At 39.1% G+C, this 24,260-nt stretch overlaps 1 protein-coding gene across 4 annotated transcripts in view; it reads left to right on the top strand.

The window, feature by feature from the left end:
- The window catches only part of LOC107306522 (versican core protein), a 100,349-nt gene extending 83,185 nt beyond the window's left edge, over window positions 1-17,164 (top strand). For 3 of the 4 annotated variants that reach the window (XM_032441292.2, XM_015849762.3, XM_085529213.1), the window contains exons 11-15: window positions 3,037-3,195; window positions 3,932-4,014; window positions 13,846-13,990; window positions 15,318-15,500; window positions 15,948-17,164. In XM_032441292.2, the coding sequence (XP_032297183.2) occupies window positions 3,037-3,195; window positions 3,932-4,014; window positions 13,846-13,990; window positions 15,318-15,500; window positions 15,948-16,078 (701 nt within the window). In that variant the 3' untranslated portion in view covers window positions 16,079-17,164. The remainder of the gene's footprint in view (window positions 1-3,036; window positions 3,196-3,931; window positions 4,015-13,845; window positions 13,991-15,317; window positions 15,501-15,947) is intronic. The other variant, XM_032441291.2, reaches the window with a different exon arrangement.
- The last annotated feature ends 7,096 nt before the right edge of the window (window positions 17,165-24,260 follow it).

Below are 24,260 nucleotides of genomic sequence, written 5' to 3'. Positions count from 1 at the left end.
TACAATCGCAGTTACAAAGAGCAGAAGCTATGTAGGTGTCTCCTTGCACACATCACTGGAAATGCCTGTAAGTTGTAATAAATCCTAAGGCTTACTCAGGCAACTTTTAAAATATCATAAATTTAGCACGCAATTTGTCGGTCTTTCCGTCATATTCCAGAGTAAGCATATTACAGAAAGCTGTGATTATGTCCCAGGATAAGTATACAATGAACGTGGAGTATTGTATTCAGCAGTTTCTCCCACCTACTCTGCTATCACAGGTGACTGGGTCGGAAGGTTACAACCACCTTCAATTAGACTTTCCTAGTTTGTGGAAGGCTTTAAAAGGCATTGTTTCAGTTCTCTATAATAGAGATGAAACAGTCTGCGCAGTTTTATTTGCTGGTTCACATTTTCATCCTCCAGCCTCCTGATTTATCATCTCTTAATTCATTTTCACTCTGTTTATTTTTCAGACTTCACTCCTGTCTCTTTTGTTTCAATAGTTTTGGGCTACAAGCAGGTGCAGGAGAAGTTATTCAGCTGTTCTTAGAAAACAAACATATCATTTGGTATAGGAGGGAGGAGCTGTCTGGGCAGCATGGGTGCCTGCATGTCAGCTCTGTGTATGTGTATTTCAGTTAGCTGTCCAGTGCCTTTAGAGAATTTCTGGAACCTGTAATTTATGCTCAGGCCATTTACATCTCATTCTTTCAGCCTCACCTTTTAGTTCTTCTGTTTCAAGACTCTTTAGCTCCCGTTCAACCTTTCTGCAGAACTCTCAAATTGTGCAGCTCCTCCTATGCCAAAGCCAGACTAGCACAGACCAGATCTGCTCTCCAACCACAATGTTCTCAATATGCAACACTGCCTTGTTGTTATCTGGCTTCTTTCCTGTGGGACAAGGTTGTCCCCGAACAAGATGAATAATAAAAACTGAAGTGCCTTCAGAGAGAACACAGCACTGTTAGTCAGCATTGCGCAGTTAAACAAATGTTCAAGGGAGCCAAAGGCAGACTAAACTTTGAAATGGCATAGATCCCAGAGATTACAGCCTGCACCTCCTACAGAATGCAAAGCAGAAAACACCAAAAACTAACAAGCTGGTAGTATAGATTACATTCCTTTTTCATGTCTGGTATTAGTCAAAGCACAGGCAGCTTTCTGCAGCTTAACTTGTTGAAAATAGAAAAGAGATAACAGTGTAAGTTGTGTTATGCCTTCATATTCATATCCATGTCTCTACTAATGACTTAAAACAAGATTTTGATATGAGACTCCTACGACAATAACTGCTTTGCTATGAATGTTGCCAAGAGCTGACAGGGAAAGCCTTTGTAGTGATATGTTTGCACATATCCATTCATATATTTTAAAGTTTAGTTTTTATCTCAGAGGATTAAAAAAAGCAACAAAACTTCCAGAAAATTGACACATTAATGCTTCAGGATGTGAGCAGCTTCTTCCTTCTGTGAATTAACAATCAGCCTTCTGTTGTGAATTTATTTTTTCCAGAACTGACTCTCATCTGGTAGCAGCTTAGACCTGAAAAAAGTAATAGTTAAATAATAGTTAAATAGTAAATAATTTTAAATAAATAAATAAATTTAAATAAATAAATTTAAATAGTTAAATAATAGTTAAGTAAAGACATATGTCATTGGCATATTTTGTAGTATTCGTCTTTGTCCTGAAAAAGTGCAAAGGGTCCTTTAGGCCAGAGCACTTTATTAACAATTATGTATATTGACTTACTGAAAATAAGAGGTCAGATTCATACCCACAATGCATATATACCAGTGGAAAGGCAAGATGGTTGCTTTCAGATAAAGCTTTGCTGGTAATTGATACAAAACTTTGTGGGAAGTTGCATATTCCTCTTTGGAGATGTTCCTGTTCTTTATCGTCATGCAACTGAGACTCTTCAGAGTGAGCAGCATGTGCTGAGTTTGCTGGAACCAGCTGTAGTCAGAACATGTCATAACCTTGTGCTGAAGTGTCCTTTTAGGGGCACTTTATCCACCACCACTCAGAATACTCCTGAGATTCCTCTGAAGTTTTTCCATTCCTCTCTAAAGCTCTCTCGATAACAGGTTCTTCCCATTATCAAGCACAGATCAGACTAACCCAGGCATCGTATTTGTTATTGTGTATCTTATAAATCCTGATTTATGACTGTTATTCCTACAGTGCTGGTGCAGAAGCAGACTTGGGATGGAAATCTTGTTCCTTACCATCTATTCTGATTGCATTTGCCTAACCTTGACAAAACAATATCAAATTGACAGATTGTTACTCTTCAGAGGCTCATGTTTATTTCTCTTTATATAAAAGGAAATACTGGCTGGTATGAACTTCTGTCTATTACATATTCCTATCAGCACTATTGCTCATATGAGCACTGGCAGTGTACATTAGTTTGTATTTCAGCTTTATAGCCTTCTTTTGAAACCGATGCCTAAAGCTCATTAATTGATAGTTTCTCCAGGAAGATGGGTTTTTGTGAAGGATTTGGAAAGGTAAAATCAGAAAGATAATACTGCAACTTTGCATCTGTGGACTGAACAATAATAAGAACTTTCCTTTAAGATTATTTTCCATTATCAGTTTCTTCCAGACCAAGGTAATTCAGTGCAGTCATTCACAAAACTTGCAAATAAAAATCCTAGTCCTCACATAAAGACTCAGAATGTTCAGATGGTATATAGACTAACTGCAGTATAACATAAAGGCATTTCATTCACCCTGCATAATGGAGTAAAAATGTCCTTGTGGAATTCCCTGGGAACAGCATAACTAGATCAGCAGGTCACAGTTACCAGTTATGGGTATATTTCTTACATAAGTAATATACTTGCAGCTTACATTGAAGTGGATAGACAAAACAACTAGAAAATTTAATTAGTACTCAAGGATGAGTGCTCATTGCTTGTGTTCATACCACTCTACAGGCAGTGGATATCTTCATCTTCTCCTTGTGAAAAATCCGTCCATGTGAAACATATCTATTTTTCATGCCCATTATCAGAACTGTGGTTTGTTTATTTGTCACAGACACAGAGACTTGTGATTATGGTTGGCACAAGTTCCAAGGACAGTGCTACAAATACTTTGCCCACCGACGTACCTGGGATACAGCTGAAAGAGAATGCCGCCTGCAAGGAGCCCACCTGACAAGCATTTTATCCCATGAGGAACAAGTCTTCGTGAATCGTATGTACTGTTACAATCTCTCTGAACAAGTGCAGGGTTCACAACTTATCCTCCTTTTCATTCAGAGTTTGCATTTCCATGTTAAAATGCACTTTGAGTGTTTGAAATGATGCACTTTGTTTTCCTGGTGTTTACTTCTGCTGTGTGATGTCCGTATCTCTACTGTTATGAGTTCTTACAAAGAAAATGATACATATTTGGTATTGAAAATAATGAAACTTCTTTTTTTTTCTTTTTTTTTTTCTTTTTTTTTTTCTGGTGGCTCTATATTTCTTGTTCAAATAACATGAATGCCACCATATTAGGTAGGCATAAAGGATCCTGTGTCCTAATGCTGCGCAGTCTGGACGTTGGTCACAGTCTACAGCCTAAATAAAACTTGAAAAATGTAGACTTAAACACATGAGTCTTTTTCAGTGTTGTTTCCTGGTATGTGCTCTGATAGGAAACAAATCTGTTTTCTTTGGGGGATGTAGTTAGGAGAGGAGAGGCGAGATTGTTTAAAATTGTTAGATGAGAATTTGCTTTTTTCATAGACATCTGAAAATAAAATAATTTAAAAAAAAAAAAAAAAGGCAGAAAAAAAGCCTGCAAATAGTTGTTTGCATAGGTATTAGAAGAATCTTAAGAACAGGATGTCTGATTCATTCTGAGCAAATTCTTTTAATTTTCTTTGATGAAATCTCTGCCATTTATGGGAAAGTTAATAAAAATATCCTGGTTCTTTTCCCACTAGGTATTGGGCATGACTACCAGTGGATTGGCCTCAATGACAAGATGTTTGAGCGTGATTTCCGCTGGACTGATGGTAGCCCACTGGTAAGATGCCTTTAAAATTAAATCATTCACTCAGCTTTTTGTGGTGGCCTATAAAGTTCCCACCAGAACTGAGAGAAGCTGCATGAAAACATGTAGTCACTAAATATGCATTCAAGCAAACAATAACCAGTGCACCATCTTGTTTTGGGATAGTTAATATTCTGTGATGTAGTTCTAAAATCTTATTTATTATTTTACATTATGTACTCTGAGAGTTTCCATACAGAAGAACTCTTAGACTTTTTGTCTAAGACCATTACTTAAGTGTCTTACTTCGGCTCTTACATTATGACATATAGAAATTCACCTCTCTTCCTCACATATACAGAGCAGAATGCATTTTTTTCTTTTTTATGAAGGAATGGCATACAGACTCTTGCATTGGCTGGATCTTTGAGAATGCAAGAAGGAGCCTCCCAGGTGTTCTTGGAGACTGTCCTAGTCTGCATGGCAATTGTGCAGCAAGGCTGGGGAAGCAGCCATCCTTAGGTGGTTCAGGAGGCATTTAATCAATTATCTGTCCATACATAAAATTTTAAAGAGGGAAGCTTCTGGACTTCAGGTTACTCATGTGCACATGCTCACGTATGCACACAATTACACATGTGTACTTTACTGCATTCTGTGTGGCTGCAGCCTATGTAGACAGACACCTGGAACAGAGCAGGCTTCACTTATTGCCATTTCATGTAAATAGCCAAAGATTTAAAGTTCTCTAAAATGTCTTACAAATGAGCCATTTCATGGGAAATTACCATGAGTGGGAGGTGACAGTATGGGGAAAAAAGTAGGAAAATGATGTTTTCTTGTGCAATTAGTTGCTTGGTGTCTCCTTGGTCAAACCAATGTGCCCATTCGTCCTTTGAGCCACATAACCTTGCAGGATGTGAGTGGAGGAGCTTTTTTTCATCACTTTCTCTTAACTCTCCCCATGTACTTTTTGTAACAAAAGATGGGCTGCAGCATCAAGCCTCATTCATGCTAGATAAGTTAATTCTGAATTTCTTAATGTAGCTTTTCATACCTTGCTAACAACAACAGACACCCTCTGAGGGTGGTTTAACTTTGATATTGCTGTTTTCCATTGCTAGTGATTTGTTACTTCCCTGTTAATTAATAGAAATAATGACATAATCAGCAGTATGCATTAAATGTAATTCCCTGATGATGACCTACAATTCCAGTGAATTTCAATTCTGTAGTTCAGAAATCTACACCATTTATGTATTTGCAGATGAAAAAGTCATGATAGTATTAGTTTGCAATCTTAAAAATAAGCATTATTTCTTAAAAACTCATATTCTATTAGGAATTTCTGAGCAGACATTGTTGCATCTATTAAAACTTATGTATATCAGAGTGCATCTGTAATTTGGCTGTTCTTTATTTTGGTAGCCCAGTTCCAGAATTCTATTCAAGACTGCTAATTTAGTAGAAAATTTGCCAAATCTGTTGGGTATTCCCCTGACATAAAGAGTTTTTCTAGAGTTTTTAAACTGAAACTAAATGCCAGCCACTGTTATTTATGACCACTGGACAAAAGCTTATACATGAATTCCTTATCGAAAACCAGAATGTCCAAATGCTCTGTGCATCATTTCCATCTATGTGCTCTTGAATACACACATACACATTAGCTACTTTTTGTGAGCTTCATAGTCATATCCAGCATTGGCATTAATTCTTGGTGCTATTTTAACTCCATATGCTCCCAAAATACTGTTGGTTTTTTCTTTCTGCATAGCCTTCTTATACGATCATATGAGATGAGTGCTCAAATGCTGTAACAGGACTAGAGAGAGTGATGAGTTCTTCTTTATCATTATTCTAGTAGTATTAGAAAGCTTAGATTCTCTGATATGGATTCTCAATAATGAATCAATGGATAAGAATTTTGCCAGTCAACTAAGAAAGGGCCTTTAGGTTTTCGGTGGCATGTTCTTTCAGGAATCCAAGACCTAGGCTTGTGCTGCAAGTTCAGCTTCCACCACAGTGGTCGCAGAAAGTTAGTGGCCATGGCTGCAGATTTGGAACACTGGTGGCACACAGGACCATCTGGGCCACTGAGATGGAAAACTAGGACTACCTAGGCTTGTCTGCCTAGAACCCAGCTTTCAGACATATAACCTCAAAGGTGATGGCACTGAGGCAAACTCAGAGCACTTACAGCACCCCACTATTCCTAGGGCTTTATTGTTCATTTCTTCCTCAAAATCCAGCAAATTTCTGCTCAGGACATGTCAGATATGATTGCATTGGCAGGTGGAAGAGGCAGAAGGAAATAATAGAATATTACAGAGCATGTTTTGTTTGCTATGCTCTTCTTTTTTCATATTGTGGTTATGTGCCGTTAGTATTCGTAATTTACAAGGGAATCAAAATACATGTATGAGAGTTTATTTACATAAAAGTTTACAGAATCAAAATTATTTCTTGCACTTTCTGTAGATTTTTTTTCTTACATTTCTGTGATAGTGAACAATTCTGCTGTGTTCAATCATGGATAAATTTATTTCAAATACATTTTAATGTTGAAACAACAAAAACAAATAACATTTGGAAAGTCGTGGTGATACAGAAGGAGGTAAGGCCCTAACAGTCATAGGACTGTAGGAGAATAACAGTTTGGCCATAACTACCTCAGTCCTTGCATGTCTTGAATTTCATGTAATGCAAACTAAGAAGTAACAAAACTTGACATATCAGTGGAGATATTTAACAATTGGCTTGATCTAGGAAAGAGTGAACACAGTGTGACACTTGAATATATCTTAGGGAAATTGAATTTAAATAATTCACTTAGCTCTGTGAATAGTAACCTTTACAGCTGTAAAGCACACCCATCCACACAGAAAAAATCTGGTGTTGTTCTTGGCAGCTTCTGCATTGTGTTTTGATTGCTGGCATTTCACTGTTAAGGACCCTTGTGAGCTGGCACACTGGTGAAGGAGTCCTTTGGAGCTATTCATGTTATGGATTAAGCACATATATAGCTACTTGGGGTTGTGCCGTGGGCCTCCATCTCACAAGGGGTGTTATTCATATCCTTTGGAAAATGCTGTTGATAATTAATGCTTTGTAGGGCAGTGAGCTCACTCCCATTACATAAGATTAGCACAGTAATAAAGAGCTGGCTAGTGTCTGTGGCCAGATTGTCTGTCACTGGGAGAGTAATGGGGCATATTGCTGCTTTTAATACTGTCCAGAGACTCCATTTCGTTTTTCTTCCCTTTGGCACTACAACGTTACGCCCTGAATTCACAGTGCTGGCCCTCCAGTTGTCAGTGCTAGGTAGCCACATAAAAACAAAGCAAAACCAAACAGAAGTTTTAATTCTGGCAAAAACAAAGCCCTCTCTTTTCCTCTCCTTATTGGTCAGTGAATCAAAAAGCTCTGACCTGAGCAAATCCATAACTGCGTCCTCATAGAAAGAGTAACATTATTAAATGTGAAGCCCTTCAAAAGGCTCCGGGTACTGCAGGGAGGCAGCCTGCCTCCGAGGGTTAAATAAAGCAAACAAACTAAAAAGTACTGTAGTCAGCTGCAAACAAAAAGCTCATTGTGCCAATATCCCACAGGATCCCTGCAGAAGGAGATTTTAAATCTACCAAATGTTTTGATTTTGTGCTGCAGTCAGTCATTACAGCCTCGTTTTAAGATGCTCGTTTGACCTGTGTTTAAATGGAAGAGAACTATATAATGTTATTAATGACAGGTATGTTTCTAGTTCAGAATGTCACAGGCAGTAAGGAGGGCCTCTAGGACAAAGTGGTTTTTTGTCTTACTTTTACCAGCGGGGCCAGTTGCATCAGAGCCTTGTTTCAGCTGGGCTAAAGCTCTTGGACAACTTCGGATGTGCTATAACTGTTGAAAAAAATGACAAAGTGAAAGATTTTCTTTTTTGAGTGACTCTTCTGGAAGTTGTGCACAAAAGGAGAAAGTCCCACCCTATACAATTTGCATCACATTCATAACATATAATTATGTTGGTGTGACTCCCAAAGAACATGTATTCTGTCAACCAGTATTTAGCATTGTAAAATACTTTTATTCCAGTAAAACACCTGCCCATTAGCAAAAGAATTTCACCAGCTCTGTGCCACTCGTTTTTCATTCTCTTATGCTATACTAAGAAGCATTCTGGACAACTAACCCACAGTATACCCATAAAAAATGATCCATGCTCAGTGTGTGAGCTGCAGTGAAAATTAACACCCTAAGAGGACTTGGTCCAGAGCAAGTCAAAGTCATTGAGGTGCTGTCCACTTATTTCAGTTAAAGAGTTAATAAAAGAAAGATCCTTTCTGCGTAACGATCGTTTTGGAACTACCGCAAGCAGCTAGAGGCAGTCGTGAGTAGACATTGCCATCTAGTGGGAACTTTCTGCCATAGGTGACAACTTGTGCTCCCCCCAAAAGATAGGTTTGATACTGTTTTTGCGTTTCAGATGCATCAGCTAGCAAATCATTCTCGCATATTCCGATCCTGTTTCCTAGATTTCTTTTCCCAGTTGTTTATTTTTGCAAAAATCTTAGTGCTTATTGATCGATACATGATCAGTTCTATAGGATGTTCACAGAGCTACACAAAATTCTTTTTGATTATGTATTTGCAAGTTGTGTAGAACATAAAAGCATTTGCAGTTTATCTGACTGTTATGTTACAAAACAAAAATAACAACAAAAAGGCCTTTAAAGGTAAATCTTTTGCAAAGGCCCTTAGCAAAGCTCCTTCTGAAAATGTAACTTACAGTGTGACTGACCGCAGTGGGAAGGACTGCGTGCCTGCCTGATCCAAATTCTGTGTTTCCCAAATCACATGAAAAAAGCCCAGATTAAGGGTCTGAGGGAGGTTGTTCAACAATGATCTAAATATTCAGAATATTGGGGTCATGACATTTGATTAATATTCAGAATATCTGGGTCATGACATGTCATTTATCTTACATGCTCATAGGTAAGTTTAGACATAGTTGTTGTCTTCAAATTTACTTAAATTTCTCTCAGCAGAGACTTGCCAACGTTCATAGCCCGATCCTTCTTTCAGTGTGTTATTTTAGCAAGTGCTTGAAGTATGCATGGGATCTACCCTATGGAGCTTAGGACACCACCCATGGTTTTAAAACAGGGCCTGTGCTTAAGCATCCACTGAATGGATTTTTTAGTCTCACGAATACTTCTGGTGAGTTCTGCCAAACTACTCCCATTCATAAAATTAAACAGGAAATCTTTTTCAGGACTGGGGTGAAATGAAGTGAAACAGACCCTATGCTGTAACATACATTTTTCTCAATGTATAAATGTATTTAAAGACCAGGCAAAGTTAATGTAAGTATTTTATTCACTGCCAAATCTTCACAGGAATCTGTTTGATTTTTTTTTTTTATTTTTTTATTTTTTCTGTTGAAAGGAAATGCAGTGCCTTTCACCCCCCCATGAGTGTCTCATGTAACTGTATCAGTGCTGACTAACAGCATGAGCCACAAGCCAAGGATTTCTGAGCTGATCCATATACTTACTGAGCCCTAGTGCTGATATGTTGTCATTCATCCAACCTATAAAGCAGGGTAATGACCAGGGCTTGCAAGCCAGTTATAACAGAACCTCCACAGTGAGGGTCAGTTCACAAGGCTTTTCTGAAGAAGACTTCTAAGAGTTTGTCTGCTACTGTGAATAAGTATATTCCTGTTATGTAGCAAAATTGGGGGGGGGGAGGGGGGGTGCAGGGGGGAGGGGAAATAGAGACAGCAGCCAATAAGCTTTGTAATGGTGTCTTATACTGGTTTAATGATGTTGTGCTTCACTTAAGATGAAATGGCACAGAGAACATCCAGTCAGCTGACTCCCTACTTCACTGCTTGTTTTTTGTTTAATTTAATTTAGTTTAGTTAGTTGAGTTTATTTGTTTTATTGTTTAGCTACATTAATCTTGCATTAAGAAGCTGTCAGGTAGGGAAGTCTATAAATATATATAAACTGAAATGAAATGAAAATCGTGGTGGACATCACAAGTGCCAAGAGTTGCCAAGACAAGTTTATGCTTTAAGCTCATTTAAACATGCTGAAAATATGCTTCCTTAATCCAGGAGTAAAGTCATTAAGCCTATAAATCTAAATAGTAGTTGTATTTCAAATAAGCTGTTTCCTAGCTCTAGTTACATGCAAGAGATTACTGGCTTTGCACTACAAAGGGGTTAAGCAGTAATGTTTTGTTTGCATCAGTAGCTGTGCTTCATTAAAGGTGGTGTTTGTTGTCTGTTCTGGAATGCAGAACCCAGTCATTGATCTAAACCACTTGGTGCACGCTTTGGAGATAAAGGGAGGGCTGAAATGTCTCAGTGCTAGGTCAGAGACTAGGTCGGAGATTCATCTTGGCAAGGCAAACATCTGAAAGAGATGAATGGATGACTCATTAAGAAGGAAATTAGTCTCTCAAATAAGACTGGCTATCTAAAAAAAAAAAAAATAATAATAATTAACAAATCTCCCACGAGGCAGGATCTCATAGGTAACAGTGAATCTGAATGACAAAAATTGTGACTGGCCACTCAAATCAGTAGTTTTACAGCTCTTTGTGTCATCTTGGCTTTCTTTTCCTCCTTTATCCTATCACCTGAGCAAGGTTGATTAAGACTGCAATTTTAATTCAGTCCTGTATAAGGAAATCTCCCTCAAGCACATGTAACTTTTACTACAAGGCACAAGACAAGAAAACACGCAGTGTCACTGACTGGAGATCAGTCAGCCAGGGAAGCCTGAGAAGCTGGTGCCCTGCCTCAGCTGTGGCTGTAACCCATAGGCCTTCTGGCCTAATTCCTGTGGGAAGGTTTTTGGTACTTTTTTATTATGTGGGCTTCAGTTTCATCAAAAGACTACACAAAAAAGATTTCTGAAAAAGCAAAATTGTATAACAGGAGCTCATATTTTCAGTGGGAGCTAATGGTAAGACACAATGGAGATGTAGCTCTCAAAGAGACAAATGAATATACAGATAGAAAAATACAAGAAATACAACTTGTACTTTATGTGTGATACAGCTAAAAGCATCACTAATGGCCATGATTGAAGCCTGACTGTTGGCAGAAGGATGCCCTGCACTTCATCCACTGAAACACCATGCTGCTGAGTGTGGTTTTGCTGGTATCATGTTGATGTGGGAGTAGCAGCAGGCTGGATGGGATAGTGCCAGTGGGTTTTGGCTCCTCTCTGACCATGGCTGATCTATTTTGGACATGGTCTTAAAAAGAAAACAGTCTCGCATGGCACATGTTGCCAGGGAATTAAATTGAAATATTGAGCTTTTTTCTTTTTAGTAAGACTTAACTTTTGTAAAATTCTGTTAACTGCACCAAAATATGAGGATCTTAAGTGACCCAGGCACGTTCAAGGCATCTTATTTAGAATATTCAGAGTTTTGCGTTCTGACAGAAAATTTATGAATTGAATGTTTAAAATACTATTTTTTTTTCTAGTGTGTGTGAAGGGAGCAGAGTGTTTACACTTAGCACACTTTGTATGCGTGATTGTAAGGAGTGTCTTTGAAACCAACAGTACCATACACTGTCTGACATAAGGAATTTGCCTCTTTTTGGTTCTTTCCCACTGATCTTCTGCTGTTATAGTTTTACTGCACATAGTGCAGTCACCCCTAATTTGCGATATTGAAAGTGGAAAACAGTTTCAAGCTGCTGGTTATGCAAAAATATCATCCATAAGAAAAAATAATAGTAATAATAATAAAAAAAAAAGCACACATCGGTTTATTTCTCTAGCAACTTGTTCCACTAGGACTGTGAGAATCCTTTTGAACCATTATCATGTAATCAGTGGCTAAATAAGGAACTGAGAAACTACAGAAGATCTGGGTGGAGACCTAAGAAAGCAATTCAGTACTCTGGAACTTCCTCTGCTTAGCAGTTCTGGCACTAAAACCAAGCCGAATCGGAGGTATTGTGCCAAAATAAATTTGTGCAATGATGATATCAGATGTGAGGTAACAGCATGTCATGCTGGAGGATATCAGACATTCTTGAATAAACCACAGAGTCTAGATATAATCCTTTGCTGTTACGCAGCAGCCCTGCCAACAAAGCAAACACAAGTTTTCAGCTCCTTGGGGCAAGGCAAGTAGCAGCATATGGAGCTTGTGTGGCTCAGCTGGGAGCTGGTGTGAAGTGCTCAATTCTGGTCTTGAGTAAAAAAGTTAGTATGTATTGTAGTTTAGGCCTGTTAGACACAGGTGAAACTAAGGAAAGATGAATTTAATCTTGTTCCACTTGTAGGATGTTTTATGAATTGGAAAGGTAATAAAGTCACTACAGAACAAATTTATTTAAACTATGATTGTTAAATTGCTTAGAGAATTAAAATCTTTGATGGAAGAGATGACATATAGCAGGGAAAGGTCAAGGTTTCCTTGTTTGTTTGTTTCATTTTGTTTTGTTTTTCATAGCCTGATTAATTTAAGGTAAATACTACTCACATGGCATTTGTTAACTCTGTTTCTAGAATGTATTCACACCGGCAGTGAATAGTGGTTATTTGATAAAGCTAAGAAAATAGAAAGCTAAACTTTTATGACATTTATATGGCCCGGCTCTAGCCAAGAAGATGTAAGCACTCAGGAAAACATAAGCAATATAGAAACTCTGCCATTTTGACCATACAAGGGACTGTCTGCCCAGTTGAAGTCTGGCATTTATCTGAATTCCTGTTCTTTTAGATATCTATTTTTATCTTTCATTAAATTCTTCATGGGGTGACACACAGAAATCCCAAAGAAAAAATGCTAAGAATAGTTTCCCATATCTACTCAAGCTTTCCTTTGCATAACATTAGGGAAGTCTCAAATTATTGAGCTTCACTTGGGATCAAGATGAAACAAGAAGTGGTATAAAGATTATCCCACCTCTGCTAACTGCAAGGACATCAGAGCATACATAATCTATTGAAGACTGCATGCTGTGCTTGCAGCGGTCTGCATGGCCATCCGGAACATTGCTTGTCTTTCACATTGCTGATGTCACTGATAAAACATACTACCCACGGCCTCACTGTTCTCAGTGCTGTGCACTGGTTGCTCTCCATCAATGTTCAGCAAGTGTCAGTGAATGTGACTAGGTGCCATTTTTGCCACATGGAGGAATTCAGTTCCACATCTTTGCTTCATCTCCATTTCTACGTCAGATGCCACTCTGTCACACTGTCTCTCTGCTGCTATCAGTCACATGGCAACAACGTATAAGAGAATATTGGTGGGAAGATTCAGCCTCTTCTGCCATCCCACCAACATCTTGGTGACTTCCTGAGCCAACAGAGAAAATTAGGAAGCAATACTATCAGAGCAGCCCTCATATGATCAAGTTGTCTGTGGTGTTAAGGTTTTTTTCAGATGGAAGAATTCGTATAATCATTTCTTACACTGAAAAGTCTGCTCTGTACTGTATTCATTTTTTTGATTGAGATGTTGACCTGCAGTGATCTGGGGACACACTCTGACACCTTAATTTATTTTACACCTAATTCTGCAAGCTGTCCCATTGCATTGCTTCATTAAACGAAGCTAGAGAATAGGTCATTTGAATCTGAGAAGCCAGCCTGTGGTTTGCCATGTAGCAGTCATTGACTAGCAGGGATAGTAGTCTATTTATTGCATCTGTTACTTGAGTGGGAAGATATTGTAAATCTAGCTTTGTTTAGTTTGGGCTGAACTGCTTGAACCAAACAATTGAAATTGCTGTTCATTAAAGGTAATGTTGTGTGCTCTTCTGTAAAATGGAATGTAAATATATCTCAACTCTGGGAATAATGAATTTGTTAATCTTTCCTGCAGCAATATGAGAACTGGCGACCAAACCAGCCAGATAGTTTCTTTTCTGCTGGAGAAGACTGTGTTGTTATAATATGGCATGAAAATGGGCAGTGGAATGATGTTCCATGCAATTACCACCTGACCTACACCTGCAAGAAAGGAACAGGTAGAAACATTATATGGAAACTATGGCATATAATTCTTTATTCCAGTTTTAGAATGTCAAAGGGACAAAACGTTGATTTCTGATGATTGGTGCAGTGATTTCAGAGTTGAGTTAACTCCCTCAAAATCACCTTTATCCACAAATCACATATCCTCCTAATCTTTTTCTGTCTCAGGCACAGAATTAAAACCAGTTGAAATTTGTGGTTAAAACCAGGCAGATTTCTTATGTGCAGATCTCAAGAGACATTGACAGACCTAGCACGACTATTATACTTGCATGTCTTGAAAATACTACCAATTCTTTCCTTTGATGACATCACTGTGAATGATGAGGGCAGCCAAGATAGTATGCATGGGAACAAAACAAAGCTGCAACAGGGCGGGTTCAGGCTGGGTATTAAGAAACATTTCTATACTGTGAGAGTTGCCAGACACTGGAACAGGCTTCCTAGAGAGGTGATGGGTGCTCCATGCATGTCAGTGTTGAAGAGGCATTTGGACAACAGTAACATGCATTAACTTTTGGTTACCCCTAAAGTGGTCTGTAAATTGCTCTAGATTCCAGTTTCCTCTTCAGTACTGAGCATCATCTGTCCTGATGCTGCTCTTCCCTTCCACACTTTCCAAAACCATGTAGCTTAATCACAGAATCATGGAATCATTAAGGTTGGAAAAGACCTCTAAGATCTAGTCCAAATGTAATTGCACTTTTGGGATCTGAAAAGCATTCTGGGCTTACACACAGTTAAAGCTGATAGTTAAAAGAAACCTGAGAAATGCCAGGAGATGTACATTAATATCTTGGTTGTTCTCTGCCTCTTTGGATTGGGAAAGTAAAGAAGAACGAAAATCCTTAGTGCACTTCACCATGCCCAGTTACCATTTTCAGCTTCTTGTTAATATGTTCTCTGTGCATTGATGAATGCATGACTTCAGCGTGTCTTTAAACAGTGTATTTTTGAGGAGGACATGATAAGTTTTGAGAATAAGATATTTTTCTTAAATGTTTGCTGTAACTTCACTGCTTTTCAGGTTTTACCCCTCTCCAGTGAAAATCTTTGTGTGAGTATGAAAACTTTTTTGTTTCAAATTTATATCAGTAACTTAAAGCAAAAAAGGAAGTATTAACAGCACAACCTGTGATTTCCCATTTGCTCTACAAGAACAGGAGAGCTACAGAAAAGACTGATCTCCATGTTCTTATTTGAGCATGTCTCTTTGGAGTCTTGCTGAAGCCCCTGGTATAGAAGTCAGTTATCACATTCAGAAGAGCTTTCACTAACTGATGTTTTGGGCTCTGTTTTTCTTTTTTTGTCTTCCTTCAGTTGCTTGTGGTCAGCCTCCTGTTGTAGAAAATGCAAAGACCTTTGGGAAGATGAAACCTCGTTATGAGATTAACTCCCTTATTAGATATCACTGCAAAGATGGTTTCATCCAGCGTCATGTTCCAACTATACGTTGCCAAGGGAATGGAAGATGGGATATGCCTAAAATTACATGCATGAATCGTAAGTTCTTCGAAAATGAGTCCGTGTTGGACTGGGATCAATACACTCATTAACATAAAAACCATCATCTATAATTATAAGTAATGATAAGTTACAAGCACATATTTTAAGAGAAGTGCAGGAGATATAAACAAAGTCTCATATTACAGATGAACTAATATGAAAGTTCCTTTTCTGTTTTTACAGAAGCCATTAAGATTCTTTTAAATTAAACAGCAGGACTCTTATGAAGTCTCTGAAATTAATAGATTACTAGCAACACTAACTCCTATAGGAGTGTTCTAACTTTGTGTAAGAGACGATTCTCCTGTCCATAACGTGATCATACTAGTTAATCATTTGTTAGCCCTCTCATTATCCAAGTATAAATAGAAAAGGATGTAAAGATGTATGATTCATGCTCGAATTATTTTGATTTCCTTTTATTTTTCCTCCTTTTCATTGCAGCGTCCACATACCAAAGGACTTATTCTAAGAAATACTATTATAAACATTCTTCATCGGGAAAGGGAACATCATTAAACTCATCAAAACACTACCATCGCTGGATCAGGACGTGGCAGGACTCAAGGCGCTGAGTGCTAAATGGTGAATGGGGATTTCCACCATTTCAGCCAAAGTTCTAACTTTCTGTGCCTTTTCTATCACTTTTAGGAGTATTATGAAATAGTTCTGAAACTACGGACTCCGGTATTTCACAATGCATTTTGCAAAAAAAACAAAAAGTGTTTATCAGAAAATTTAAGAAAGTATATAGAGGAGAAGTGCTTATGGGGATAAAAGGAAACCATTTCCAGCCTATAATGATCATTAGTTTTCTATATGCCATCAGTGTGGATCATTTTATGATACTTACCAGCCTTTTGCAATATTTAAACAGCTCAATTTTAGCACCAATGAAAATGTAAATAAGATGATTTTAATGTTGTTTAATTGTTTTTTGTTGTTGTTGTTGTTTTTAAAATCCTGTATATAAAATGAAAAGTCACACTAAGTTCGGGCATATTTATGGTTAGAATGGCCTCAGAGGTCTTCAGTCGTTTATGACATTGTTTTTATGTTTACCTAGGCTGGAAATGGTTGAAATAACTTTACTGACTGAAATTTGCTATTAACAGGTGAAGATAAACACAAAAGTTACATGAATTTTCTTTAAAATGCAAACTGTGCCAGTTATCATTCAAGGTACAGTGTGTGTCCATGTGACACAAAATTTAGAGCACATAAGTGGGGATATAGCATGAACTAGGGACTGCAATGTGGAACTTCTTTTCTGCTCTCCATTCCAGCCTCATCATTCGTGAGAAAGGACTGCATGGAGGACTTGTATATGACAAGGAGGGCCTGTAAAAATCCAAGTGCTAATACATTAACTTTATCAACCAGGGCCACCTTTTTTGAAAGAAAGAAAAAAGAAAAAAAGAAGAAAAAAAAAAAGTGACTTTCACAACATTAACTACAAGGTCTATATTACAGGTCTCTGCATTCTAAAATGGAGATAGACCTAGTGTTTGGGGGATCAATTTTTGTAAAAAACAAGCAAAATCAAAAAAGTAAATAATTTTGTATATATAACCATTTTTTAATCTTTTTATAAAGTAATGAATGTTTGTGTATGAATGCTGCAGCTGTGAAGCGTACATAAATAAATGAAGTAAGCCATACTGATTTAATTTATTGGATGTTATTTTACCCATGCAAAGAAGATTAAAAGAGCTCGCCAGAGCAGTATTAGCCCCTGAGCTCCACTTTTGGAACCATCTTTTGCTATTTCCCTAGAGAACAAAATTCCTGCTAAACAGGGTCATTTGTTTGTGGTTAGATGGGTGAGATCTGTGTGACTTGCGGAAGAATCAGGATCTTGGCTTTCTAGAAAGAAGTGTGTGCACAAAGAGATTATAGGTTGTAATTGGTGCAGTGTGTGCGTAGGAGTTTTCTGTTATGATTTCTTACCCTGGTCAGTGTGACAACTGACCTGGATGTGTACAGTAAATGTAGAAGGTAATGTTTGAAAGGACCTCTCCGCATAAAGGACTGTGTCTGATTATTTCTGGGAAGTTCCCTGCACAGCTTTGGGAACAGGAAAAAAAAGGAAAGAAAAAGGGAAAATAAAGAACAGTAAGTTCCCTGGGATACACTTTCTAACATAGCATTGCAAAAACAGAGACAGATGAGATGAGGTTTATGCCTTTGTGTCATGTGGGGAGATGATACAAAAAGTTGTAAGGGAAAAGAAAAGAATAGAAAACACAGCCAACATTTAAGAGTTTGTCCTAGGCAGAGCTATCCTTGAGGCAGCCTTGCCATGGTTTATCGGGAGCTCTGATTACAGTCCCAGACAATATCTCTTAAAAAATGGCAGTGACTGCTCCATCCTGGGTACCTGACCTTTGTGTGTTCGGCCTGGCAATGCATCACTGCGTTGGCTGGTTCATTCCCCACCCCTGCCCCCAAACAGTGCACATAATACTTTTCTCTATTTATATTATCTTGTATAGTGTATAATGTGAATGTCTGGGTTTTGGTTTTTTTTGGTTTTTTTTTTTTGTTTTGTTTTTTTTTTTTGTGAATGAAAGTCTAAAATCTTTGTAACTTTTTATATCTGCTTCTGTTTCACCAAAGAAACAAGGTTTTGCTATACTGTGACTTGTCTTGTTATTGCATGTCTTCCTGTTTAAATCTATGCAATGTGATTTTTTTCATATGAATACAATTAGACTATCAGGTACTTCACAGCCATCGTGGGCTTGGTCAAATGCCCACTGGAGTCAAAGAGAATCAGCTGGCTGAACTTTTTAATAGGTGCTGGATTTGATTTTATATGAGCAACAGTAGGATATTTGGAGTAATGTTTTAAGATATGCAGTTTATGTTTTCAAGTTGATTATTGTTTGTATGAGTCAAGGCTCTGCTCATAAGTATACAGTATTCTGCACATCACTTCCTTGTACAAGAAGCATACAGAACAGAAAATATATTTTGACACTTTGCAAACTTTCTCACCATATGTATAAAAAACCCTGCATAGATTTGTTGTTTTCTTGTCTACTTGCTGGATTTAAACAATGTTGTAAGGCATTCAGATAACATTGTGATTGTAGTTTAAGTAGGTTAGGTGCAGTGCTTATATTGATTTTTTTTTTCATCTCCTTCTATTACGCATAATAAAGTAGGACTGACAACATTCCTTATTAAAAAAAGAAAAAAAAAAAGAAAAAAAATACAACTTGTTACCCATGCTTGTTTATTTAGACAGATAATTAAACGCTTTTTTAATCCTGACCTGAATCCCATGTGGTCCAGTGCTGGAACTCGTCACAGGGCAGGTCTGGTGGGACACCGGGACGTCACTGCAGGAACATCAACCTCCAGAACATCACAGGGCATTTGATAGTGTACAGGAACTGCTGGCAAAGCCAGGGATTCACATACATTCTTTTTTCGGATGCTCTTCCTTAGCTCTCCTCCCTTGCCTTCCAAGATTACCCAGGATCCTGTTTAACGTTTGTCATACCCCCCTCTGCAGATGAGGTTCTCCTGCAGAGCTTAGCACTTAAACAGGGTAGGGACGAACCATGCCACCTATTCTGGTAGAGCATCTCTAAGGGGTAATGCACTATGGAGGTGCTGCCTAGTAGAAACATTCCTGTATCCCAGCTACACCATAAAGGCTGCATGACTTGAATCCAGGTAGAAACAGACAGCCTTATCTTCTTGCAGGATATTGGCACCTTTGGGACATCACATTGAAGTGTCTCAAACAGAGACTCATCAGAGGCTGGGGATAGAAGCATGACACAATAGAAAATACAAATCCCTGGATATACAATGTACAAACAGGCTGGCAAGGGGCTACCAAAGGAAGGGATAGCATGCAAAAAGATCTTTGCAGTGTGGAAGGGTTTCACCAGGGCCATGGTGGGGGGGGGTCAGTCAGTGGGTATGGTTTAGGTCCATGTCACTGTAAATGAAAGATCCTCATTGAGCAGATGCAGAAGCCAGCACATACATGCAGCGACATTTCATTAGCAAGAGGATGATGGAGCTGTCACAGCCAATGTGATCGGAGCTGTGAAGAGCTCTGGCACAGCGGCCTGGCTGGTGGGAGCAAGGCAAGCAGCAGCTACAGCTGCCAACCTAAACATTATTATATAACTGGTGAAAACTAGGGTCATGGTACAAGTCCTAATAGTGCTTGTGGATATAATTAAATCCTCTGTGGATCTCTGCACGCTGCTGCTTTAGTAACTTGGCATCCAGAGGGGATATATTTGTGTCTGCTGGCTGTTGTCTGTTCCTCACCACCCCGTGCCCCACAGAGTGATACCTGCTTATTACATACACATATTAAAAGTGATGAAATATTTCTGTTTTCAGCACAGATGCATTAAAGGGGAAATTTGTGTCTTTTCGTTGTATTATTTACCACAAGCAGTAACACGCACAGGCCTCTACAAGCATATTGCTTTTCCTGACAAGCTGTGAAAGGGACAGAGGTGCTGTTTGAATTGAGCACTGAGGAAAGGTGTGACATGCAAAGAGCCCATGTGAGGTCATTAAGACGGTGCAGCCAAGAATTACAGTAATTGTAAGGAAAGAAGCAAAATGCAGCAAAAAGTTTATGATCTGAACATTCACGTAGTTGAAATTGAGGGAAATGCAGGATTTTGCAAAGCACAATGTGATGCAAACTCCGGCTTTCATGGAAAATACATATTTTCAAGTGAGGAAGTCATCAGCTAGTACTGTGCGAAAGGCTAATTTAATGTCTAAGTGCAGAGAGAAAAAAGAGGAGTGGGACCTTGAGGTGTATCAGAAGAATTCCTTGCAAGGATGGGAGTGGATTCATGATGCTACAGAATTGCCACCAGATATCCCGCTGCCAGGAGGTCAATTCGAGCTGGAAGTGGTCCGGAGTTCTACTTCATGAATGGCCAGAAGATGCTCAGTTTGACAGTCCCTGTGGGGTCCCTTGCAACATAAGATGTTATGTGATTCCATGAGGGGAAGCTACAGGCCAAGCAAACACAGGCTGTGTGGTCCTGCACCAATACAGCAGTTCTAATTAACAACTATACAGCTTCTTGCTGTAAGATGTAGGAGCTGATTCATGCAGGGGTGAAAAGTTCTATGATAGTAGAAGACCTTTCTGCTTTAAAGCAGGAGATCAGCTCAGGAAAGGGAAGAAGCAGCATGGTTGTCTCTGCAGGTAGTAGCAGGTGTCCTCCATCTCTTACACTGCAGTGTTCATGGTGTTAATAAAAAATAATTTTCATACACAGCAGGGAAAACAAAGAGTCTTGGCAGAAACTGCATACAAAAATCTGTAGCAGACCTGGGAAATGAATTTGTGCTTCCTGAGGGCCCTACTCCTTTACAGGTTAAAAAAGGAAAAGAAAAAGGTTTCCAGAAGATGGAAGTATTTATTCCACAGGCACAGGTGTGAAGTCCTGTGATGGTAACACCCTTACTTGAAGGACTGAGAGGTAACCACAGCTGGTGGCTGGGCCACAGCTCCCTGATACCCATCCAGGTGTCTCCAGTGCGTTCTCCAAAGGCCCCAGACTCCCACCCACACTGCTTGCCTCTGACCCTTTGCCTGGGGGAAAACAAGGTAGACTGGACAGCTCATGCTACCTTTCTAATACTGTTGAGGTGTAAGGGGGTCCTACACATACTATAGAGTGATTTGTGGTACCTAATCAATCTCCTGCCATTGAGTGACAATCTCCATGTGGGTGGGATCTCCATGTGAAATCTGCAGCATGTTCTCTGGAGCAAAGGAGTTTCTCCTGCCACTGTGTGGTCACTGACAGAGGGCAGTGCTCTAAGGAAAAAGGCATGACTGGAAAAAGTGAAGATTCCACCCCTACCCCCCCATGTCCTTCCCATGCCAGCAGCCTGGCTCTCTTCCCAGGGGCACGCTCTCCAGGCTGCCATTTCCAAAGGCAGGTTAAAATGGTCCAAAATCTTATGAAAATGATATTGTTACCAAAAGAAGTTGTTGAGTCAGAGGGAAAAATGCAGGAAGAATGTCTGGATGAAAAGAACATAGCAATTGATTTGAAAATGGTAAGTCAATCCATATCAAATTTGTCTTAGGGTAGAATTTGAGTTTATACTAAAACATTTACACCAGCTGGACAGTTATATTCCCAGTGACTGTACATCACTATAATATAAGATATATGCTGCCGTGGTTTTCAATAAACAGGCTTAAATGAATGTGTTTGTGTTCAGTATCTGAATTTTTATTTGCACTTTGTTACTAAAATGTTGTAAAGCTCCTACAATCCTTCAGGACTTTACTTAGTACAGACATTCCAGATGGTGTTTGTACAAGTGGGCTACATGTTCAGTGGCTTCCTAGTCCTGGAAAATGGTTAGGAACAGCTATTTATACTACTAAAGCCAAACATTTGAGTTTAAAATGACAAACAATGGAAACACAAAAAAGGGGTTTTTTTTGGTACACCTCAAGCAAAATCAACATAGTGCCAAAGTGAAATGACTTCTGAAGTGAATAGCTTAGGACATCCGGTGTTTCCTACAGTTGTTCCCAAAGATGAATGTGAAAGATAAATTAAAAAAAAGAAGGGAGTGGGGATGTTCTGAAGAAGTGAAAGGTCTGCTATGAGAGGAAGAGAGAAAGCAGGGTAGATGGGACTGGAATCGTAGGCATGTTCAAGGCAATGCATTTGGAACAAGTGTAAAACAGGTTTGAACTTGCAGATAAGGATAATATGCATGGTGCAACAAATCTTCAGGCTGCTAGGATAGCTGCAGCTCATTTCTGTGGGAGTACATTTCCATTTGTGTTAAATCACTGTGACTTTCCAGCTGAGGGTGCAGATCAAGATTATCCCTTCACACAGCATAATCTGCTGCCATGCTTCATGCGTTGCTTGGAGTAGCCAGACAAGACACTTCTGCAAGCCAACCCCAGCACTGCTAAGCTCCACTTCACTTCTGCAGTATGCAGGCCTTGCCCTTGCTCTGCACCCTTCTGCAGCTGCATCCCAGTATTTATTTCACCTGTTCACTCAATTACCTGTGTGTTCATGTGCAATCTGACTGCAAGAGAACTCAGCACATGGAGGTAGGGCTACAAACACCGGATCATGAGCAGGGCACTGCAGCACTTTTCTCAGCCACTTAACCACCCCCCAACACACCCCCACCCACCCAGAGCATGAGATTCAGAGAAAACGTAAAAGCACAGGGATATGTTGAAGGACCAACTCACTTTGAAGCCATCAGGTCATCTCTGTTGTCAAATATGCCATCCAGAATTCTTCACCTTCAGGCAGAGTGCAGGAAAGCAGCTGCCCCTGACGTGTGCAAGGACTCATACCAGCTAATACTGCTCAGCAAAGCACAAAGGCATGGGTCATTTCCTTCAGCCTCGCCTTTACAATGGGGAGAGCATTGATTTCAGTACAAACATTGCAAATGTATACATTACACGTACAGATAAGGAAGAAGAGGAGGAAAAGGAAAGAGCAGGGTATCTTCAAACACTCCTTCCAACACAAACCATTTGGTGATGCTATGAAAACAGGGTAACGCTGGGAAAAATATTGTTGGGATTGGTTCTGGTAGGCATTAGGAAGTCTTGTTCCAAGAGCAGCCTCGCCACGTCCAAGAGTGAGATAAGCTCGAAAAAGCATTGGAATACACGGGTCTCATTAAAGTTCATTACTTCTTCAGTTTTCCACACACATAAAAACTAAAGTGATATATTTATGCCATGGGGCCAAGATATTTTCAGATGAGAGAACCAACAGGATCACAACAGCAGGAGACAACGAAAATCTTTCTCACAGGGGCTGTGTCTCCCTGCTTTGCACCCTTCCTGCAGCAGGCATATAGCTGCCTAATTCCTCAGAGACGGATAGTCAAGGAGTTAGAGGTGGAGGCATTTATATATATATCTTTGAAGTCTGCAAGTACTCTGGTAAGATGTGTTTTACAGCATCATGGTACTGCATGGTCATACCTTCTGTCCAGGGATCATAATGAAATGCATAAGCATGGAGAGGTTGGTCTTATAATATTCTAGCACTTCCTCACACTTACTCTTCAATAGACCTGGGCTCTGCAAACTAATTTTCAGTACTAAAAGGTCTGGTACACCCAGGATCTGGGGCTTTGCTCCAGTATTTTTTAATGTGGTAAGTATCTCATTACGCAACAAGGTTAACATCACGCCTCAAGGCCATGCTTACTGATACGTAGCCAAAGACAACTAAATAAACAAATGACAAAATGTTCGTGCCTTTATTCATTGTGTGTTCAGGACCAAGTTCAAAACAGCTGGGTTAAAGCGGGCAGATGTAAAATGCTACTTCCTGTAGCCTCAAACATCCAGATGGAAAAAGAACACAGGGGAAACACTGTGGAAGTGCAAGTTCTTAATGCTTGTGTTTTTTGTAGGAGCAATAGGAACATGTGTCTTTGCACATTCTCATGTATGGATCTGTTGAGCCTTTGAGAGTTACCCAACATACATTTACCTCTTAGCTTTCATTTGAACCATGAGCTGTTCCAGTTTAGCACTTCCCTATTTTATGCCCGTCTCTTTTCTTCTATTTTAGAGCAAATGTTGAAAATATTGCCAGTGTTTCTCCACTTGCCAGTACAAAACATAAGGTAAGGCAGCTTTTTTTTCTCTTTCTTTAAGCTTAACATGTTTAGCAAAAGAGAATCTGGCTAACACTGAATGCTCAAAGAAGTCCCTAGTCAAGAAAGCTGATTTCT

The sequence above is a fragment of the Coturnix japonica genome, chromosome Z (assembly GCF_054131305.1).
Source record: "Coturnix japonica strain WE chromosome Z, WE-NBRP24, whole genome shotgun sequence".
NCBI lineage: Eukaryota > Metazoa > Chordata > Aves > Galliformes > Phasianidae > Coturnix > Coturnix japonica.
This window is presented reverse-complemented; position numbering and strand designations above follow the sequence as displayed.